Genomic DNA, 22,804 nt, shown 5'->3' on the forward strand with positions numbered 1-22,804 from the left:
AATCCCCCACCCCACCCCCTCCATGCCTTCTTGCCCTCCCACAAATAGGGAACCAACTCTGCCTCATTCCTCCCCTCTAGCTTCTTGGTGGCAATCTGTGCACCCTCTCCAGGTGACTCTTTGGCTCCAGTTGTGGCATTTCTGGCTCCCCACCTGTGTAGGAGAAGTTGTAGCTTCACCTCCATAGTCAGCCTATGTACCCCTGTAGAAGTCATCAGCTATGTTAGTTTAATTTGTAATTGCAGCATTGCAAGGCAACTCATTTTTTAAATTGTCATTGGTTTGCTCTCTTTTTCAGGCTGGAATACAGAGGGATACTAAACTAAGTTACTGTTTTAAGTCAAGCTTGTTCTGATTGTGTAGAGGTCTACTTTTCACCTGTGAAAGTAGATAGTAGACTAATGGTGGGAAAGAAATCTCAGAAACACATTCTTTACTTGCTTTTATACTTGTATTCATGAACAGTCCTTCCTTAGAACAAACTGTAGTTTATTGTATGCAATTTTAGTATAGTCTATGATAACTGAAGAAAGGTTAAAAACTGAGAGAGATTTTGATGGAAATTTTTCTGTATAGGAAGATCCATACATATAGGTGGCTGAGTAAACATTATTGAGCTTAATGTTTTAGAAATTTTTTTCACCAGTTTTTCCCTTGGTTTTGATGTTTGTGCCCTTCTTTTGTCTGTTGTTGTTTTTTAAGGAGGGACATTTGTGTGTAGATCCTGTATTTTAGGAAACTTTATTAATGTGCCATCTGAAGCAGACATTGATACTTTTAGGTTATGTAAATTTCTAAAATTCATAAGGGAAAAAGATATTGCGCATATTATTTGAAGGAGAAGCAGCAATTCTTCTCCACTGGTGTTTAATTTTATGTATGTATTTATGGCTGTGCTGGGTTTGTGATGCTGTGCATGGGTTTTCTCTAGTTGCAGCGAGCAGGGGCTACCCTCTTCTTGCGGTGCACAGGCTTCTCATTGCAGTGGCTTTTCTTCTTGCAGAACATGGGTTCTGGGGGTACCCAGGCTTTCGTAGTTGCAGCTGTTGGGCTATAGAGTGCAGACTCAGTATTTGTGGCGAACAGGCTCAGTTGCTGTGCAGTGTGTGGGATCTTCCCAGATCAGGGATGGAACCAGTATCCCCTGCATTGCAGGGCCGACTCTTAACCACTGGACTGCCAGGGAAGCACTGCACTGATATTTTAAAAATATCTTCAGATGATTTAGAATTTCGATGGTCTTGCAGAAAGATACTAAATCTCCAGTGTTAGTTAGTGGGGATTCTTGGAATTCTAATACATGCAATTCTAAGAAGATGAAAAGATGAAGCCTATCATTTAAAAAATATAAACCAAAAAAAACCTTTTTGAATACCTCCTATATATACATGATATAAAATTCATAACTTTCAAAAGAGCATTTAGGAGAGTGAAAAGTAAGTATCATCTATACCCTGGCCCACACTAGTTATCTACCCTCAAGGTAACCATTTTTACTAATTTTTTTAATATTCCTTCTAGAAATCTAAATGTACCTTAAAATTGAACTCTCCTACACTGGTGGTGGGAATGTAAATTGGTGCAGCCACTTTGCGGAACAGTATAGAGGTTCCTTAAAAAACTAAAAATAGAATTGCCATATCCAACAATCTCACACCTGGGCATATATCTGGAGAAAGCTATAATTAAAAGAGATACATGCATCTCTTCACTGCAGCACTATTTACAGTGAATGGATAAAGAAGATATATATATATATATCACAATGGAATATTACCTGGCCATAAAGAAGAATGAAATAATATCTATAGGAAATAAATTTCCACATTGGAAACAAATTTATGGTTGCCAAAGGGGAAGCGGGGAGGAAAGGATAAATTAGGAGTTTGGAATGAACATCTATATACTACTATATTGAAGACAGATGACTAACAAGGACCTTCTGTGCAGCACAGGGAACTATACTCAGTATTTTGTAGTAATCTAAAAGGGAAAAAAATCTGAAAAAGAATATATTAGACCCCCCTCCACATGTATATGTACCTGGATTACTGGGCTGTACACCTGAAACTAGCAGAATGTTATAAATCAACTTCAATAAAAAAGTTCCTGAAAATTATTCCTTTTATTGTTATTAGTAAATGTTTTCTTAATTATAGTAAAATCTAGTGATATTTTTGCAACCTCTATTATGATTTTACTTTATAATTATGGTTGCAGTGTGAATTACATGTCAGTGCTGGAAATATCTTGAAATAAGCTTACTGTCTCTGCACTTTTATCCTTTTGTTTTTAGAAACACAGGATTTTGTTTTGTTTTAAATTGTGCCCTTCTGAGGTAAAAGAGCTCACAACTAGTGAGAATCTAAACGAAAACAATTTGAGGAGCAACATGAATACTTTGAATCTTTATTCATTTCTCAATGATAGATTTTCAACTAAGTGTTTTTAAATTTTGGCCATGCACTTGTTTGAATATCTTGTGAATAATGTCATGTGTTTTGTTCCCATGTAGGCATTTAGCCTCAAAAATTTTTAATCTTGCTAGTTTCAGAAGTAATTGAGCCAGGCCAGCAATCTGTTGAAAATATAAAGGAAGCAAGCTGCAGTAAAGAGCTGTCTTTGTGTGAAACACAATGTAAAAGATTTGGTTAATTCTTGTGAATTTGGCCTGTGTAAGTATTCCCTTTCTAATCTTTAGTGTTATGTTTCTGTTAACCCCTGTGGTTAAAGCTGTTTCTAAAAATCTAATTAAAAAAAAATCCCCATTTAGAGGACCAGAGCATGACTCACAAGTGAGTCTGTGAAAGTCTTTGTAAATATTTTTTTGTATCTCACCAAAATGAAACAATAAAGGCAGCTTTCCAAATAAAGAGCTTATAAGAGACATGTAAAAATCTTAAAATGGTAATAATGGATTCTAGATTATTTCCTTTTTCCATTTGCTAGAAACTTTTCAGTAAGACACATTGGAAGTTTTTATTTTATTGAAATACACGTAAGCTTTTGCTTTATTGAGGATAGTATGCAATCTGTGAGGTGTTTTTTAATGTGTGACCTTCCATCTTAATAGCCAGTGCTTTTCTAATCTTATGACTCAATGACTCTTAACCTTCCTGGTCCCCATTTTGTATTTCCTCTGGGGTCTTACTGCAGTCCCAGAGGTACATAGTAACTGGAAGCTAGAGACGGAAGAGGCTTTGAATGACCTTTTCTCACTTAACACAGTTTGCCCTCCCATTTTCCCCAACAGGAGGGTTACTGTAATCCCCTCAGTGACTCTTAGCACACTGAAATCCAGATACTCCCAGCTTTTCTCCTCAGTTCCTCTTGCGTGTGTCCCAGTTCCCTTCCTGAGCCTTTGGCTCAGTTTCCTTTATGTTCCCCAAGGCTTCATTTCACGAATCTGTTTTTCTGCTCTGCTGTCTGCTTTATTTACTTCTTCTCATTCTACCTTTAGATTCCTTCTTTTTTTTTAACCCCAATGTGTGTGTCCTTGAAACTGCTGTTTGCTGTTGTTTAGTTGCTAAGTTGTATCTGACTCTTTGCAACCCCATGGACTGCTGTTTTCAGAGATTAGGGTTTTAATTGTGGAAAAGTATTTGAGAGTAAGTCTGCATGTAGTCAAATTTTATGTAAGGAGATCTTACAGTTAGGAAGAGATTTCTGCACTATTGGAAAGACTAATTTTTTCATCTCAAGGTTCTTCTCGGTCTTCTCTACCTTTTGCTTCTTTAGGAATTATTAGCTTTACAACTACCAGGAGAGTGTTGTTATGTGGGCCTGGTGCACCAACCAGAAGTGCGGCAGTTAGAATGAAAGCTGTTCGGTCTGGTGGACAATGTTGAAGGTATTTTATTTCACTGGGTAGGCAGCTCTGGGAGGATGGAGCACTGTCTGCTTTACCAGGCTGCACATCTCCATCAGTTCTTTGAGTTCGTAGGATATTTGATGTCTCAGCCAGATGCTGTTACCTTGGAGTGAGAGCGGGAGCTGGTGGGCAGCTGACTTAACTCTCGTGACTCCCTTCAGGGATGATTTGAGAAGACACTATTAGATAATGGGACATCGGCTTCCCAGGTGGCACGGTGGTAAAGAATCTGCCTGCCAGTGCAGAAGACACAGGAGATTTGGGTTCCATCTTTGGGTCAGGAATATCCCCTGGAGTAGGAAATGGCAATCCACTCCAGTATTCTTGCTGGGAAAATTGCATGGACAGAGGACCCTGATGAGCTACAGCCCATGGCTTTGCAAAGAGTCAGACATGACTGAGCACACATGAGTGCGTGCGTGCGTGGACCACCAGGGTGTTAGCAGATCAAACTAGGTTGGAATTCTGAAGTTCTACATTGGGATTATTTGGGGAATTTGCTTTACTCATTGTATTTTAAGTGTGTGCGTGCTCAGTCCTGCCCGACTCTTTGCGACCCTTTGTACTGTAGCCTGCCAGGCTCCTCTGTTCATGCAATTTTCCTGGCAAGAATACTGGAGTGGGTTGCCATTTCCTACTCCAAGGGATCTTCCTGACCCAGAGATCGACCCTGAATCTCCTGCGTCTCCTGCGTTGGCAGATGGATTCTTTACCGTTGTGCCACCTGGGATCCGTTAAATGGGAATAAGAAGACGTTTAAACAACATATTTGCTTGAATAGATGAAGCTCACAGCCTGTATGTGTGACAACAGAACATTTACTAGCTAACTGTTTCTTACCACACACTGAGGTTGAAGACAACTAATCTACAAAGCAGCATATAAATTTGAAGGTTCTAATCTATACCTTTTGCTCGGACTCTGGGGAAGTGAAAATTGTACAACATTGCCCCTTACATTGAGAAGCATGTGGTTTAGTAAAGAAGACAATACATGAAATGACTACAGCAAGTTAATATATAAGCCAGTTCTACAAGTGGAAAATAACTCTGGAATATGATGTCCAGTACATTAGCCATTAACCGAATTTGGCTATTGAGCATTGAAAAAGCAGCTAGTCCAAATTGAGAAGTGCTGTAAATATAAAATATACACTGGATTTCAGAGACTTAGTACAGGAATGTAAAACATCTCTTTAAAAGATTTAAAAACATTGATTACATGTTGTAGTTGTAATATTTTGGATATATTAGTAAATTTAATGTTAGCTTTTTTTTTTTTACCTTTTGCATCTTTGTACATTTTTAAAATGTAGCTATTAAAACTTTTAAATTCCATTTGTAGTTTGCATTCTGTTTCTGTCAGATGATCTGCTGTAGAAGTTTAAAGGAAATAGAGAAAAAAATGCACACGGTTGTAGACAAAAAACGTTTCATGGAAGAGATAGACTGTCAGCTGCTTCTGGAGGGAGTGGGGCTGATCTTGTCCGGTATAGTCAAAGAAAGATGGCAGTTATGATGGTGGCCCTGTGCATGAGAGCAAGAGCTGAAACTTGCAGTATTGTGAGCGATAAGGAAATACTTTGACTAGAGTGTTTGTTTTGAGACATGGTGGAAAATCAGGATTTAAAGGGAGATGGGATTACATTTTAGATGATTTTGTTCTTGTACAGAATAAATGAGTAATGTGTATTTGTTGACTATGTTATAATGAGTAGTTTGGAACTGATCCTGTAAAGAGGGGAAGTTATTAAACTTTGGAGGGTAGATACGTGACAGAGAGAGTTCTGAGATTCTTCTAATGATGTGGGTGTGATGATACGAGGTGAGAGGCTGGAGTTGGGGGACCAAGGGAGGGACTGCTGTAAAGATTGATGTGTGCTAGACTGGGGTGGTGGCCCTGGGAATCAAAACCAACAAGCTTCCTACTCTCATGGAGCTTGAAGTCTTGTGAGTGAAATGTATCAGCAAACTGACAGGGCAAAGATAATGAGATAAAGAAAGTACCCAGTGCTGGGAAACACAGAGGAAGGGAACTGCTTAGCTGTGGTGAGGATTGGAGGCATTGGGTCAGAGAATGCTTCTACAGCAATAGTCAGTTGTCATTGACCCTAAGGAATGTGTGCGGCTTCTCAGTAAGCACATTTGCGGTGAAAGATTTGGAAAGTAAATCCCTCGGAGACAGAGGAAAAAGTGTCAGGAGAAAGAGAGCACTGGTTAGGGAGTCAGGAGACTTGTCTCTCCTTTTGTTTGTGTGTGACCCTGGGAGGTTTCTTCTTCCTGAGCTTCATCTTGCTCATTTGTGAAATGTGGAATAGCAGACAAGATCTTCAAGTCTTAGCCTTCTAATTGAACGTCGTCAGCTTGATGTGTTTACCATGTCGTATCCTCATGAGTGGCCTCTGTTAGGGCCTCAGAAGGGAGAATGGGACCTGCTGCTGAGAGCAGGAAGCCTTTGCTCCCCCAGCCTCACTTTCTCTGGTTAGTCTTTCACCAGCAGAGGGGCATGATCGGTCGGTGAGGAGAGGGATTGACCCTGGGGGAGGGGATTGAATTGGATCCAGATATAGGATAAACTGTATAAAAAAGTACAAGAGGAGAGTCCATAGTTTTATTGTTAAGGGAATGGTGGTACCACAGTCAGAATCAGAGTGGGAAACCTGTTTTAGGGAGAAAGATAATGAACTCTCCTTTGGATTTTTTGGATTGAGACAAATTTAGCCTGGAAATCTTTAATATTAGTGATATAAACCAGAGCTCAGTTGAGAGGTCAAGACTAGAAAGGGATCTGGGAGTCATTAAGGTGACTTGTTGTTGTCAGAATTAAAGCACTCTTTAAGAACTAGGGGCTCAAAATTGGGCTTTGAAAAATGTCCAGAATGGGAGAATAAAGGGTGAGGGAAGTGAACCCATAAAGATAGAGCAAGGTAGAGCTAGTATGTCGTGGGACCAGGAAAGTCTTAAGTGGAGAGGATGATCCAGACTGCCAGAAACTTGGGAGAGTGAATTGTTTAGAAGATGTCTGTCCCAGGTTGGGTTCTCCAGGAAGCAGATGTTGAGACAGAACTGAAAGTGCAGAAAGGTTACTGGGGAGAAACATGTATGGGGGAGAAAAAGAGAGAGGAAGCAGGATTGGGAAAAGGAGCTGTCAATCTAGGACATGGACTTGACAAAACCAGGAGCTCTGGAGCAGAGATGGCCTCTTGGAGGACACCCACACTGGGGAGAAATGACGTCACTACCTTGCTCAGTCATTGGCTGAGGTGGACCCTGGAGGTACTAATAGCTGGAGGCTCTGCTAACCTCAGCTCCTCCTTGTAGCCGGGCCTCAGTTCCTTTCTTGAGTGCTGCAGCTGTGTGTCTGCCACAGAGTCTTTTTGAGAAAGCAGTTTCATGACTCTGATAGGGATAGAAAGAAGCCGTATTATAGTGACCAGGGGGGACAAGGGGCCTGAGTGGTCAGAGGATGGGGCAGCAGAGGTGAGCCCTCAGATCTGTGATCTTTGTCATCACTGAGTGGTCAGAGGATGGGGCAGCAGAGGTGAGGCCTCAGATCTGTGATCTTTGTCATCACTGAGTGGTCAGAGGATGGGGCAGCAGAGGTAAGCCCTCAGATCTGTGATCTTTGTCATCACCTTTGGTGTGTACTGTGGCCTCAGATCTCTTGGAGAAGAGTATACTAAAGTAAACTGCCTGGTTTCTCTGTCTTCTACTGTACAGTTCTCTCTCATACACTTGTTAATTTCTCTCGAGTCCTTTCCTCAAAAATCCAAACTGGACTGCTGTACTAGGTCTCAGGTCAGATGAGTAATGCCTGCTAATTCTGGGAGTGTTAGTGACTAATAGAGGTATTGTATAGAGTTTTTTTTTTAAACTTCAAAAATTATTTGAATTAGAGATTCCAATTAAACAAAAATTCTTTCTGGAAAGAATATGCTGGTAGTTTAGTGAAATACATTAAAAAAAAACCCACATCTAGATTAAGGTGACGGAGAAGCAAATTAAATGAAACTAAACCAAAAAAAAAAAAGAAAGAAAATTCTTAAATGGGACTCATTTAGCAAACATTTGTAGGCATCAGACACTGTCTTCTCAGCATTTCATTAGGTTTTAGTACTACAGGATAGATACACTAGTCTATAGTCTATCCTCTCTCTAAGGAGCTTACAGAGTTGTGGGAGAAATAGATAGAGGCTTACTTCCTGTACATGAATTATCTTCTTAAAGACATTTGTTTATGCTCTGATCCCGTGGGAGGCTGGAATCTAAGGCGGCTGCTCAGGTAGGGAGACTTTATTGCCCACATTGTGGCTTCAAGAGGCATGGCAAAGCACAGTTCTTTATGGATGACTAAAGTGAGTTAATTTCATCAACTTTATAGTCCTACAGTGATCTCTTCATATAATTTTATTGGTGCTTTCTAGCTGGGATTTTTAAAAATTCCTTTAACATTAATAATTTTACATAAATATATTTAAATTTTACATAAATATAAAAGCTTCGCCTTTTCTTATTTTAAAGATAGTACATAGAATATTCAGAGCACCTGGACTTCTACCACTAAAGGCAGATGCAGTTAATTTTGCAGTGATTATCCTTTTAGCATTTCTTTGTCCCTCCCTATCCTTCCTCCATCTCCCTTACTGCTTACAAGCATATACATGCGTGCACACATGTGCATATACATATATATTCTTTTATGTAAATAGGATCCTATTTCATATGCTTTTGTAACCTGTTTTCTTAATCAGTGTGTTAGGGTCATGTTTCCATGTCAATGCACATAGACACAGACACCATCATTCTTTATAATGACTATGAGCTATTTTACTGTGTTGATGAGTCATGCTTTATTTAACTGCTTTATTGCTCACAGATATTTGAAATGTTTTGGTGGTTTCAGCCAGGGATGCTGTGAAACTTCCTACAATGCATAGGACACTTCTCCCTGCTCCCCAACAAAGAGTTATCTGGTCTAAAATGTCAGTAGTGGTGGAGAAAACTTGCTCTATACCTTCTCTCGTATTGGATGTTGGCAATTTTTACTCTCCTATGTCTGGTCAAATGCAAGGAGTTGCTTTTCAGGTGAAAAAGTAGTTGCTTTTTTAATGTGCATTGTGTTGATTACTAGTGAAGTAAAGTAGCTTTTCCTGTATTTATTAGTCATTAGCTGCTTTTGTGAATTTCCTATTCCTGTCTGTTGTCCGTTTTTAAAATTAGGTGTTCATTTCTTACTTAATAATTTCTAGGAGTAATTTGAGTATTGGAGCTATTAGCCTTTTTTGTTTATGGTGTCTCTTTTTAAAAGGAAATTTAAGAACTTTTATGTAGTCAGATCTCCCAGTATTTTCTTTCTGATTTCTGAAGAGGGCCAAGTTAGTGAACTATCCAAAATAACTTTTTAAAGATGGTCTATTTAAAATGTAATCCCGTGGCATATGCTCTACTTTGTTGTTGTTGTTTAGTTGCCGAATCGAGTCTGACTCTTTTGCAACCCTGGGGACTGTAGCCTACTGGACTTCTCTGTCCATAGGATTTCCCAGGCAAAAATACTGGAGTGGATTGCCATTTCCTTCTCCAGGGGATCTTCCTGACCCAGGGATTGAACCTGTGTCTCCTGCACTGGCAGGGGGATTCTTCACCACTGAGCCACCTGGGAAGCCCATGCTGTAGTTTAATGGCGTGTATTCTGTGGACAGCATTGCAACGGGTAATTTTGAGTTAGCTATCCTGCCTTAATGTGTCTGTGAGTGTTATATTCCTATTGAGTCCTCCCTTAACCCTCTGCTAGTCACTGAAGGATGTGGAAGAACAGTTTAAGGCAGGGTTTCCTCCCTCTCTGAGCCACAGTTAGGTATTTGAGGTATTGCTAGTGTATGAAGCAGAATTCACATAAGTGCTAAATAGGAGTTCAGTGGACAGAGGGGGCAGTGAAGGGTTCCTCGAGTTTATGAAGAGTGACCAAGTCTTGAATGATGCGACTAGGTAACAGATAACGTTTCCAGCACAGGGCTTGATTGTGGGACAGGCAGTTAGGAAGGAGAGTTGGGTTCTTGCTTCCGATTTGTTACTCATCAGTTCAGTTCAGTTCAGTCACTCAGTCATGTCTGACTCTTTGAGACCCCATGGACTGCAGCACACCAGGCCTCTTGTCCATCACCAACTCCCAGAGTTTACTCAAACTCATGCCCATTGAGTCAGTGATGCTATCCAACCATCTCATTCTCTGTCTTCCCCTTCTCCTGCCTTCAATCTTTCCCAGCATCAGGGTCTTTTCTAAGGAGTCAGCTGTTCACATCAGGTGGCCAAAGTGTTGGAGTTTCAGCTTCAGCATCAGTCCTTCCAATGAATGTTCAGGACTGACTTCCTTTAGGATGTACTGGTTGGATCTTTTTGCAGTTCAAGGGACTCTCAAGAGTCTTTTCCAACACCACAGTTCAAAAGCATCAATTCTTCGGCACTCAGCTTTCTTTATAGTTCACCTCTCACATCCATACATGACTACTAGAAAAACCATAGCTTTGACTAGATGGACCTTTGTTGCCAAAGTAATGTCTCTGCTTGTTAATATGCCGTCTAGGTTGGTCGTAACTTTTCTTCCAAGGAGCCAGCATCTTTTAATTTCATGGCTGCAGTCACCATCTGCAGTGACTTTGGAGCCCCGAAAAATAAAGTCTGTCACTGTTTCCACTGTTTCCCCATCTATTTGCCATGAAGTGATGGGACCAGGTGCCATGATCTTAGTTTTCTGAATGCTGAGTATTAAGCCAACTTATTAACTCTCCTCTTTCACTTTTGTCAAGAGGCTCTTTAGTTCTTCTTCACTTTCTGCCATAAGGGTGGTATCATCTGCATATCTGATATTTCTCCTGGCAGTTTTGATTCCAGCTTGTGCTTCATCCAGCCCAGCGTTTCTCATGATGTACTCTGCATAGAAGTTAAATAAGCAGGGTGACAATATACAGCCTTGATGTATTTGTTTCCCTCTTTGGAACCAGTCTGTTGTTCTGTGTCCAGTTCTAACTGTTGCTTCCTGACCTGCAACAGTGTGTGTGGCTTAGACAAATCTCAGGCTTCAGTCTTTTTATCAATGAAATAAAGAGATAGGATATTTCCTAAGATTGTTGTCACTGTTAAACTTACTGTGGTTTTACTGTCAAAGGAGAATTTTTAGAAGGAATTTGTTCAGCATTTATTGAAAGCCTTCTGCATTCTGAGTAGCATGCTAGGTATTGTGGGAATGCAAGGATGTAAGACATGGACCTTTCAGAAATTTAGTCTTATGGGAGAGAGTAAATCATGTGCGGGAGTGTAAAATAAGAAATACAGAGTGCTTGGGAAATGCAGAATGGGGAAGACCGTCTTGATTTTGGGTGGTGGAGGCTTTAGAAAGGAATGGCATTTATGTTAGGTAGAAATGGAGGTGTAAGGGTGGTTGGAGCAGAGGCCTGGAGGGGGACAGGGAAGTGATACAGGGTTTGCTTGAAGTGCTGTACTCAGTCACTTCAGTTGTGTCCGACTCTTGTGACCCTGTGGACTATAACCTGCCAGGCTCCTCTGTCCATGGAATTTTCCCAGCAAGAATACTGGAGTGGGTTTCCATGCCCTCCTCCAAGGGATCCTCCTGATGCAGCAGGTGAACCTGAGCGTCTCCTGAGTCTCCTGCACTGCAGGCGGGTTCTTTACTGCTGAGCCGCTGGGGAAGCCCCTAAGGTGTTCTGCGTAAACTTGTTTGCCTAGTTTTGTACAGTTGGTGCAGAAGGGTGGGAAAAGATAAGGCTGAAAGGTAAAGTGGGACTGGCTTGCCAGGGGGCATACACCCCCTTGGTTTTTCCCTCCGTAGGCTTTTTATGGCTTTCAGACAAGGTGGGAGCGTGAGGTGAGCAGCCCTTGAAGATGAGTGTGGTAGAAGTGGCTAAGATGGTGATTGATTGCATTCAGGGACTTGAGTCAGAGATGACGTTGAGATTTCTGAGGCTGAGTATAATACAGATAGTTTAAGAGAAAGCTAGCAGGCCTTAAGCAGTGACAAGCAGGACGAAAAGATATTGTCAGGAAAGGGAAAATGAGTCCTTGTGGTAAGGGGCGGGATTTCTATTAAGACAATGCTCTTAAGGCAGGGCATAGCATGGGTAGGAAATTGGTCATTCTGTTAGGAAGCGTTTTCTGGTAATTCACCATCAGCTTGAAATTTTATTAATCAGACAGGAATTTTCACGCTTTAAAAAAAGATTACCCATTATGAATTTTAGTTCTGTAATTGTGTCCCTTGAGATAAGCTCGCTGGGATCTCCACCCCTCTTTTTTTCAGTGTTGAATTTTGCCCATTACGCACATCCTGTAAAGGGAAGCAGCATGTGACTGGGGTTCGGCTGGGAGGGAGGTTCTTTTCAGAGAACCTTTGTAATCTCTGCATCTTTGGGAGGGAGGAGGGTAAACATTAGGCATTAGGCACTCATGTGTGTTAAAACACTGTGTAGTCGTTCATCATCCTTGAGTTCCTTCCATGATAGTTGGAGTAAAATACTTAAAAAGGGTAAACGGCAAACCACTGAACAGGAACCAACCACATGAACAGTTAGTCATTTCTTGTCGGCAGAGGCCCTGCAGAGGCCCTGGCAGACAGCTATGAAGGAACTGGAATGATGAGGGTCTGGCATGGATATGGATCTTTTATTGTAGTAACAATAGTTTATTCTTCAGATCAAGGAATGAGAGCAAAGTTGCTTAGCAATTATGTGGGCGTTGAAAGAATGGCCTTTGGAGGAGCAGGCATTTGAAGTAGGATAAATTCAACTTTCTCAAGAAACTTACACTGATTAGCGTGATTCAGGGGCAGTCCTTTTACAAATCAAGAACGTGTAGTCCTGTTTCCTCCTGATGGCTTTGGTCCTCATCTGTTTTCCAGTTTTCTCATCTAGAGAGGAGGATGGTAACTCTTGAAACAGTTTTCCCCAAAGGCAGGTGCTGGGAGATGAGGGCTCCCAGAAAGAGAGTGGTCCCAGACTTCTAGGCAGATGTGGTTCTTTACCGTTGGATCTAACTTTGCTCCACTAAATAGCTGTGGCCGTCTTGCTGGGTGCTGGAGACCTGACCTGGTGGGCACTGGTCCATCACTTCACCTTAGCAATAACAGACATGCATGGCCACAGCACGCAGGTCACTTTTGTATGGTCAGGGCTCTCTGTTTGTCCAGGGGGAAAGGGAAAGTGGTAGGGCATGGAAACGGCACCAGAGTATAAGGTTTGGGTTCTAGTCCTAGTTTCACTGCACCAAAAACTATGTGATTTGGGAGACATCTCCTCATCTCTGAATTAGCGTCATCTGTACAGAAGCAGTATTATCTACTCTCCAGGGGTGAGACTAAAAGCAACTAATGGATAATGTGAGTCTACTCTAAAAAAGCATCAACTGCTGTGTAAGTTTGTGGAGATTTTACTTCTTGTTACTAGTTTATATTCTGGCCTTCAGGAATCCTCTTTTTTTTTTTTTTAAATACCTTTTACTTAAAAACTTTGAGATACTGTTGTTACTTTGTTTAAAGAGGACTTCCCTGTTCTAGACCTTACTAACAATGAAAAAAGCTGAATTTCTGATCTAAACTATAGTTCTTTCTGTTGAATTCATGAAATGAGTTTTGGTTGATAGTTAAGGATTGGACTTTTGAAAACATTAGTTTTAGAAACAAGCCACCAAGTCTTCATTTTGCAGTGAGGGTACTGAGACTAAGCAAGTAAGCAGCAAAATATTCTAATATTTTAAAAGGGTAAATGGTAAACCACTGACCAGGAACAGACCACATGAATACAGTGGGTACTCAAGTCTCCTCCTCCAGGGTCCTTTAATATAATCTGATGCCTCTCGCACAGTTTGCTTAACTAAAATAGATTGTTAAGAAAGTTATCCTTGAATTCAGTTATCCCTGTATTTTTTAAAAGTGCTGTTTAATTATCCATGGCTGGAGTCTAGGGTTTAAATCTAAATCTTCAGTGAGATCACTGGATTGAACTAAAGCATCTACACAAAGATGTTGATTTTAGAAAACTGAAAACATAATGTTCCTTATTACTGGAGAGTGTTGGACCAGGGTTTACAAAACCTGACTTAGTCTCAGTTTTCCTAAGTCACCTTAGTCAAGAAAAACAAATTTAATCTCTTGGAGCCAGTACGCACCATGTGTAAGATGGGAAGGATCTAAGGCCTCTACCAGTACTTTAGTTGGAGGGTCTGTGAAACCCAAAGGCAGAAAAAGGGATGGGTGTGGGAGAGATGGTGTCTCCTTTTTTTGTACCCTGAGAATTTTGCATTAATCAGTTACTTTTCTCATATTTTATCCCTCTATCTGGAAGACCTTCCAGTTGCCCTTTTCCTACCCAAAGTGACAGTGAAAGTGGTAGTCACGATCAGTTGTGTCCGATTCTTTGTGACCCCATGAACTGTAGCCTGCCAGGTTCCTCTGTCCATGGAATTCTCCAGGCAAGAATACTGGAGTGGGTTGGCATTTCCTTCTCAAGGGGATCTTCCTCACCCAGGGATCGAACTCCCGTCTTCTGCATTCCAGGCAGATTCTTTACCGTCTGAGCTACCAGGGAAGCCCTTTCCTACCCAAAAGCTCTCCTTATTTTGGGGCCTAGGTTACATTTCATTTAATATATGATGTCATTGTAGCACACACTATTCTTTCTGAACTCATTTGTTGCCCTTATACCTTATTCATCCATTAGTCATGGTACATTGCTGTGGGATATGTCTCTCTTTTGTACCTAATTTTTAGGGGGTAAGTTAATGTAGAAGATAAAGTGTAGAGTTCGAAGATAAGTTGATTTAGCTGTGTGGGACTTCCCTGGTGGTCCAGTGGCTGACTCCATGCTCCCAATGCGGGCCCAGTTTCCATCCCTGGTCAGGGAACTAGATCCTGCATGCCAAAGCTAAAGATCCTGCCTGGTGCAATAAAGATTGACGATCTTGAGTGCTACAACTAAGACTCAGTGTGGCCAAATAATTTTTTTTTAATTAAAAAAAAATAAATATTAAAAGATTTAATGTGAGCTTAAGCTGGCCATTAAGAAAAATGTGTGTATGTATATATGCTTAATTTTTAAAATAGCTATTACATTTTTTGAATAGGTAAAAATTTTTCCAGAACTTAATAACGAGGGAGATACAGTGAAAAATCTTTTGGTCTTGGTCTGCAATCAAACTAGTTTTCCCCCCACTGTTACTTGTTTCTTATATATCCTTGTAGAGTTTATAAATTTTTTCTTCCTTTTTCTTTTACACAGAAGCACACTGTATGTAGTCTTAGATACATTGTTTTTTTTTTTTTCACTTAAGTTACCTGGGAGATCTTTTCATATCACTACACAGTAAGTTCCTCATTGTTCTTAATGTTTTATGGATATACCATAGGTTAACCTGTGATTGGGAGTTTTTACTTGGGTAAAGTCCCAAATAATTTTAAAATCTGAAAGACTATTGGGCCTTATAAGAGGACTGTATTCTTTATTTTTCTATATTTCTACAGTGTATTGCAGTTTTTAAGCACTTTATATTCTTGAAGTAGATCCTCACAAAAACTCTATAGGTGTTACAAGGTAAATAAAGAAAGGAAATGTCTATTTAGGATTTTTTGACTGTGGTGCAAGATTCAATAAAAGCTCCACCGTGCCCTTTTCATGTGCTGTACTACTGGCAAATAGAGAGTTTACTTGAGAAACACAGCCTGCTTTGTAGGGCTGATAAAAGTCTTCATTACTTCATTTATAACCATTTGTGTACTTCCTTCACTTTACTTACTTCCTTAAAACCAGCAGAGCATGTAGAAAAGGATCTCCACATAAATGAAGCTTTGAGAAACAAAACAAATGTAGACAGAAGATATGCAAATGTTATTTTTATAGATTAATTTTTTAAATTGTAAAAAATCCTAACTGAAATATATGTATGCAGAAAAAAGTGACTTGCTTAATGGAATTGGAAGTATTCATTGAGGTGAATGTGGTTCCTTAAAGCAATTGAATGGGTAGGGCTGAGAAAAACAGGGAAGATTTTAACCTGGGATTTAACATCTAATAAGATTCTGTATTAGAGGAAGTACCGCTTTAGCTGTAGAATTTGACCTGTTTAGAATGCACAAATGAAATGGAAGGAATTTAAGTTTTATTTTTAAATTTTCATTTAATATGAAACACAATTAGTACTCAAATAGCCCAAACTGCTAACTCAACTACCTGAATGTTAAAGTGTGCATTTAGATTATGGCAAGACCAGAACGCAAATTCTCTGCAAAATATTTTCAGCCATTTTGGTGACTCTTGAGATATTTTTGCTATTGATTTTTTTATATATTTTTAAACCAGGCAATTGATTTCTTTCTCTTTTATACTTTTATACTCATTTTATACCCTCATTTTATACTCTTTTATACTCATTTTATACCCTTTTATACTCATCCTGAAAACTTAACCTAGCATCATGGAGTTATAGAGATGGTTGGACGACTAGAGATTACTAATCAATATTTGATATATTTGTACATTAACCTGGCCCTTTCTGTTGAACAAAAGAGAGAAGTGAAGCGGAGCGAGGTTGTGGCCAGCCTGGCTTGGCCACCTTATCCAGAGCCCCCAGCCGCAGCTCTTCAGTACCTTGTGGTTTCTTTCACAGCTTTGATTGACAGACACTGTTCCTGCCTGGAGAATCCCAGGGATGGGGGAGCCAGGTGGCTGCCGTCTGGGGTCACACAGAGTCGGACACGACTGAAGTGACTTAGCAGCAGCAGCAGCTCTGCTTGGGGAGATGTTCAATTCTGAACACATTCCCTTGCTCTTTCCCCCCTTTTTCTTTCTAATGTGGGCCAATTTATAAAAGCCTACAAGGAGTATGTGCAGAAGGGAATGGCAGTCCACTCCAATATCCTTGCCTGGAGAATTCCATGGACAGAGAAGTCTGGCAGGCTGTAGTTCGTGGGGTCGCAGAGCCAGACACAAGTCTAACTAACACACACACAAGGAGTACTACAGATCTTTCATGGAGCCTGGCTCATTGTAGGCAAGTAGAAGAGACTTGTTTGAGGTGAACCAAACTGGAGAGGGAATGAGACCCTGTCGATAACAAGTGGGGAACCTGGCAGCTGGCAGTTTATTTTTCATCTTTCTCTCCCCAGGGTAGGGGCAGCCGTTTGTGTTCCAAGCGTGAAGGTGCCGCGTGCTGCTTAGTGGATGCCTCTAAACTGCTCTTTCTCCCTTATAGGTCCTCTCCCATAACCTGTGCACGGTGCTGAAGGTTCCACATGACCCCGTTGCCCTTGAAGAGCACTTCAGGGATGATGACGAGGGACCTGTCTCCAATCAGGGCTACATGCCTTATTTAAACAAGTTCATTTTGGAAAAGGTATGATTCTAACCTCTTCCTGCTTATAGCGGGTGTTCAAGTTACACATTACAAGTGGGCCCCACACATCTTTGTTGGTGAGTTCCCTAAGGAGTTTAGTTGTGAAGCATCTCGAGATAAATCAGAATGAAAGAAGAGACTGACAGTGCTTCCTCTTTCTCTCTCTTCTCCAGTGTCTTCTAAACCTTGGTTTGATACTTTTACAATTGGCTCTTTTTTTGAAATTAAGAACTGTATTTTGTGTTAATCTGCACCTGTCATCTCTTTGGGAGCTTTTCTTTTTCCTTTGTAGATTCTGGTTCCACATGTACCAGAATTGTTAAAGCATGGATTTGATATATGATTTTTTGTTTTGAATTCTGGTTCCACATGTACCAGAATTATTAAAGCATGGATATGATGTGGTAAAATATCTATACTTTATAGATACTATACAGCAAAGTTTTCATCCTGGACTTTTCTGGGTACCACGTGGATGTTTCCTCTAATATATTTTAACTAAGGATGCTATAAACTATTAGGTGTTTGGAAGCCAAATATAACCTACTGGTATTTTCTGCCTCATTTGAGGTCTCCTTTGGTTTGGATAATTAAAAATGACACATTAAATTGTTAGATATAATGTTCATTTTTTTTTGAAGAAAATCATCTAAATTAATGGCACATTTAACTAAAAACATTTGTGATTTAAAAGTTATGAAAGATAGGAATTCCCTGGCAGTCCAGTGGTTAGGACTCTATGGTTTCACTGCTGTGGCCTGTGTTCAATCCCTAGTTGGGGAACTAATATACTGCAAGATGCAGCCAAAAAAACTAATTAAGTAAAGTCTTAAAAAATTACATAAATTGGCTTATTGTTAAATAGGCACTTAGTAAAAATATATGAGATAAAAAGTGAACTCCCTTTTTAGTCTGAGTCTTTAGGAGTAACCACTTTTAATTATTTGCTGACCCTTTTATATGCATGCAAACACACACCTATACAGTACATAGTGTTTTATTTCTGTCCCAATAGGATCGTGCTACATAAAGTTCAGTTTGTTTTTTTAACTAAGCAATATATTACTGTCATCTTTCCATATTATGTACATTTAGTTTAGATATGAAAAGTAATCATATATGCACATTAAGGGTTGGGAGCTCCTACTTTTGCTTATTTATAATATATAGCATGAATTTTGGGGGTATATGTTAAAAATGTCTTTCAAAAAGTGACGGTGATAATACCTTTAAATTAAAAATAAAATACATTATAAAGCCTACTTTCCAATCACCTAAATACCATAACTACTGACATATTTTTTCCTATGATTTAAAAAAATTTTATAGCTATTTATATGTATAAATTCTTTTTATAATTTAGTATCTTTTTATAATACCAAAGTACAATAACTAAAATGTATAATAATAATTTAAGTTATTGGTTTGGAAAATGCCAAAATGTTGGTCAGCATTTTTTTTTAAATCACATTTTATTTTTTTAGAAATTTTGCAGCAAAGACTGTCAAAACTATAGTCTGTTCATTTAGGTAGTATTCTTTGTACCTATATCTATTATTTTATATAAGCCTCAACAATACAATTTATGCTCTTTATTTGTATGTGTGCGTATGTTTATATAAATATAAAACATTGCCTTGGTCATGCTTTTCTTAGAAAAGAAACTGCAGAGGGAAAAACCACACCAAAATGAAATGTAAGACTTAAACTTGCAAAAACCACCTATTGTATGATCCAGTTTATATGAAATGTCCAAAATAGGCAAACACATGAAGATACAAAATAGATTAGTGGTTGCCAGAGGTGGAGGGAAGTGGGAATGCTGAGTGACTACTGATGGGTTTGAAGTTTCTTCTTGGGGTGATAAAAATGTTCTAGAGTTAGATAGTGATGATGATTGTAAAACCTGTGAATATACTGACTACTACTAAAATGTACACTTCAAGAGTGAATTTTTTGGTATGTGAATTATATCATGATAAAAAAATTTTAAACAAATTACATATAAACTATATAATTGTTTCTATATATTGCAGTATTGTTAGTTATTGACACAATGCTGTGCAGTAGATCCCAGATCTTTTTCATCTTACAGCTGGAAGTTTGTACACTTTGATCAGCATCTCCCCATTTCCACTCCCCTCTCTCCAGCCCCTGACCACTGCCATCCTATTCTCTTATTTCTTTAAGTTCATTGTTTTAAATATTCTACCTAAAACTGAGAACATATAGTATTTGTCTTTCTCTTAAATTGTCTTAGCCATGGTTAGTTAAAACAACTTCAGAATCCTGAGTTTACCATTTGATATTTCTGTGTTAATTTAAATAAAAGTCAAGAGGTTTTGAATACAACTGCAGTGGTGAGAATGTTTATATTCCATTAACAGCCCCTAAGACAAGAGAGCCTGTTGATGAGGGTGAAAGAGGAGAATGAAAAAGCTAGATTAAAACTCAGCATTCAAAAAACTAAGATCAGGGCATCCGGTCCCATCACTTCCTGGCAAATAGATGAGGAAAAAGTGGAAGCAGTGACAGATTCTAGATTCTTGGGCTCTAAAATCACTGTTGATGGTGACTGTAGCCATGAAATTAAAAGAAGCTTGCTCCTTGAAAGAACAGCTGTGACAAATCTAGATAGCATATTAAAAAGCAAAGACATCACTTTTCATACAAAGGTCCGTCTAGTCAAAGCTATGGTTTTTCCAGTAGTCATGTATGGATGTGAGAGTTGGACCATAAAGAAGGCCAAGCGCCAAAGAATTGATGCTTTGGAATTGCGGTGTTGAAGGAGACTCTTGAGAATCTTGCGGTGTTGAAGGAGACTCTTGAGAATCCCTTGGACATCAAGGAGGTCAAACCAGTCCTTAGTGAAATCAACCCTGAATATTCACTGGAAAGGCTGATGTTCCAATACTTTGGCTGCCTGGTACGAAGAGCCAACTCATGGGAAGGGACCCTGATGTTGGGGAAGATTGAAGGCGAAAGGAGAAGAGGGTGGCAGAGGATGAGATGGTTAGATAGTATCACCGACTCAGTGGACATGAATTTGCGCAAACTCCAGGAGATGGTGAAGGACAGGGAAACTTGGCGTGCTGCAGTCCCTGGGGTTGCAGAGAGTTGGACATGACTCAGCACCTGAACAGCAACAACAACAGGATAAGTGGTTAGCAAATGAAGCCTGCCCAGATCCCACATAAGGGGTCAGATTAGGCGTATTCCCCTCCTTTTCGATCAGTACCTATTTTAATCACGTGTAGGCTCCAGTACTCTTGCCTGGAGAATCCCACGGACGGAGGAGCCTGGTGGGCTGCAGTCCATGGGGTCTCAAAGAGTCCGACACGACTGAGCGACTTCACTTTCACTTTTCACTTTCATGCATTGGAGAAGGAAATGGCAACCCACTCCATTGTTCTTACCTGGAGAATCCCAGGGATGGCGGAGCCTGGTGGGGTCACAGAGTCGGACACGACTGAAGCGACTTAGCAGCAGCAGCAGCAGGCTGTATGAACTAGAAGCAAGACAGTCTGCAGTGGACCGTCAAACCCAAAGGACCCCCTTTCTCTGTGCCTCTAGGACAAACAATGCCTAGATCCCTAATTTTTTCACCTAAAGTATATATGTTAGCACTCTGACATTGTGGACTTTAAAGAAATAGACAAAAACTTATTGTCTTCCCTCTTTTTATAAACATGTGTTTAAAACATACTACAACCTCATTGTATTTTTACTTTTTAAAAAATTTCAGTTTATTTAAACCAAAATCAAAACCAGAAACAGAGGTACCATTTCACGCCAGTCAGAATGGCTGCGATCCAAAAGTCTACAAGCAATAAATGCTGGAGAGGGTGTGGAGAAAAGGGAATCCTCTTACACTGTTGGTGGGAATGCAAACTAGTATAGCCACTATGGAGAACAATGTGGAGATTCCTTAAACAACTGGGAATAGAACTGCCTTATGATCCAGCAATCCCACTGCTGGGCATACACACTGAGGAAAGCAGAATTGAAAGAGACACGTGTACCCCAATGTTCATTGCAGCACTGTTTATAATAGCCAGGACATGGAAGCAACCTAGATGGTCCATCAGCAGATGAATGGGTAAGAAAGCTGTGGTACATATACACAATGGAGTATTACTCAGCCATTAAAAAGAATACATTTGAATCAGTTCTAATGAGGTGGATGAAACTGGAGCCTATTATACAGAGTGAAGTAAGCTAGAAAGAAGAACACCAATACAGTATACTAACACATATATATGGAATTTAGAAAGATGGTAACAGTAACCCTGTATACGAGACAGCAAAAGAGACACTGATGTATAGAACAGCCTTTTGGACTCTGTGGGAGAGGGAGAGGGTGGGATGATTTGGGAGAATGGCATTGAAACATGTAAAATATCATATATGAAAGGAGTCGCCAGTCCAGGTTCGATGCATGATACTGGATGCTTGGGGCTGGTGCACTGGGACGACCCAGAGGGATGGTATGGGGAGGGAAGTGGGAGGAGGGTTCAGGATGGGGAACACATGTATACCTGTGGCGGTTTCATTTTGATATATGGCAAAACCAATACAATATTGTAAAGTTAAAAAATAAAATAAAAATTAAAAAAAAAAACCAGAAACAGTTCACACAGTAAATATGTCTTATATTTGGCAAATGTTTGATGACCTGCTGTGTGCATGTGTTTGAGCTTAAAAATATAAAAAAAAAAGCAGAATTATGTCTGTTATTAAAATATATGGAACATACCGGGAAAGTCTCAGAAACCTGGAAATTGTGGTTTTTCAGTGCTAGAATTTGTGTGGGCTGGAAGACTGGGTAGAGAGACATGGTTGAATATCTTGAGGTGCTGTACCCTGATACCACATTTTGTTCTCCTTGATGTAACTTTCTTTAAACATCATGAGCTTTAAAGTTTTAAAATGTTCTTTGTTTTAGTATTCAGGTATTTAAAAGTTTTGTAACTGGGGGAGAAACTATATGACAAACCTCAGTTCAGTTCAGTCGCTCAGTTGTGTCCAACTCTTCGCGACCCCGTGAATCGCAGCACGCCAGGCCTCCCTGTCCATCACCAACTCCTGGTGTTCACCCAGACTCACGTCCATCGAGTCAGTGATGCTATCCAGCCATCTCATCCTCTGTCGTCCCCTTCTCCTCCTGCCCCCAATCCCTCCCAGCATCAGAGTCTTTTCCAGTGAGTCAACTCTTCGCATGAGGTGGCCAAAGTACTGGAGTTTCAGTTTCAGCATCATCCCCTCCAAAGAAATCCCAGGGCTGATCTCCTTCAGAATGGACTGGTTGGATCTCCTTGAAGTCCAAGGGACTCTCAAGAGTCTTCTCCAACACCACAGTTCAAAAGCATCAATTCTTCGGCACTCAGCCTTCTTCACAGTCCAACTCTCACATCCATACATGACCACAGGAAAAACCATAGCCTTGACTAGACGAACCTTTGTTGGCAAAGTAATGTCTCTGCTTTTGAATATGCTATCTAGGTTGGTCATAACTTTCCTTCCAAGGAGTAAGCATCTTTTA

General features: G+C 40.0%; 1 protein-coding gene across 2 annotated transcripts in view; it reads left to right on the top strand.

Moving 5' to 3' along the window:
* The window catches only part of SWAP70 (SWAP switching B-cell complex 70kDa subunit), a 144,435-nt gene that overhangs the window by 73,932 nt on the left and 47,699 nt on the right, over positions 1–22,804 (top strand). For both annotated transcript variants that reach the window (XM_010829323.1, XM_010829322.1), the window contains one exon: positions 17,122–17,262. In XM_010829323.1, the coding sequence (XP_010827625.1) occupies positions 17,122–17,262 (141 nt within the window). The remainder of the gene's footprint in view (positions 1–17,121; positions 17,263–22,804) is intronic.

The sequence above is a fragment of the Bison bison genome, unplaced genomic scaffold, assembly GCF_000754665.1.
Source record: "Bison bison bison isolate TAMUID 2011002044 unplaced genomic scaffold, Bison_UMD1.0 scf7180017864503, whole genome shotgun sequence".
NCBI lineage: Eukaryota > Metazoa > Chordata > Mammalia > Artiodactyla > Bovidae > Bison > Bison bison.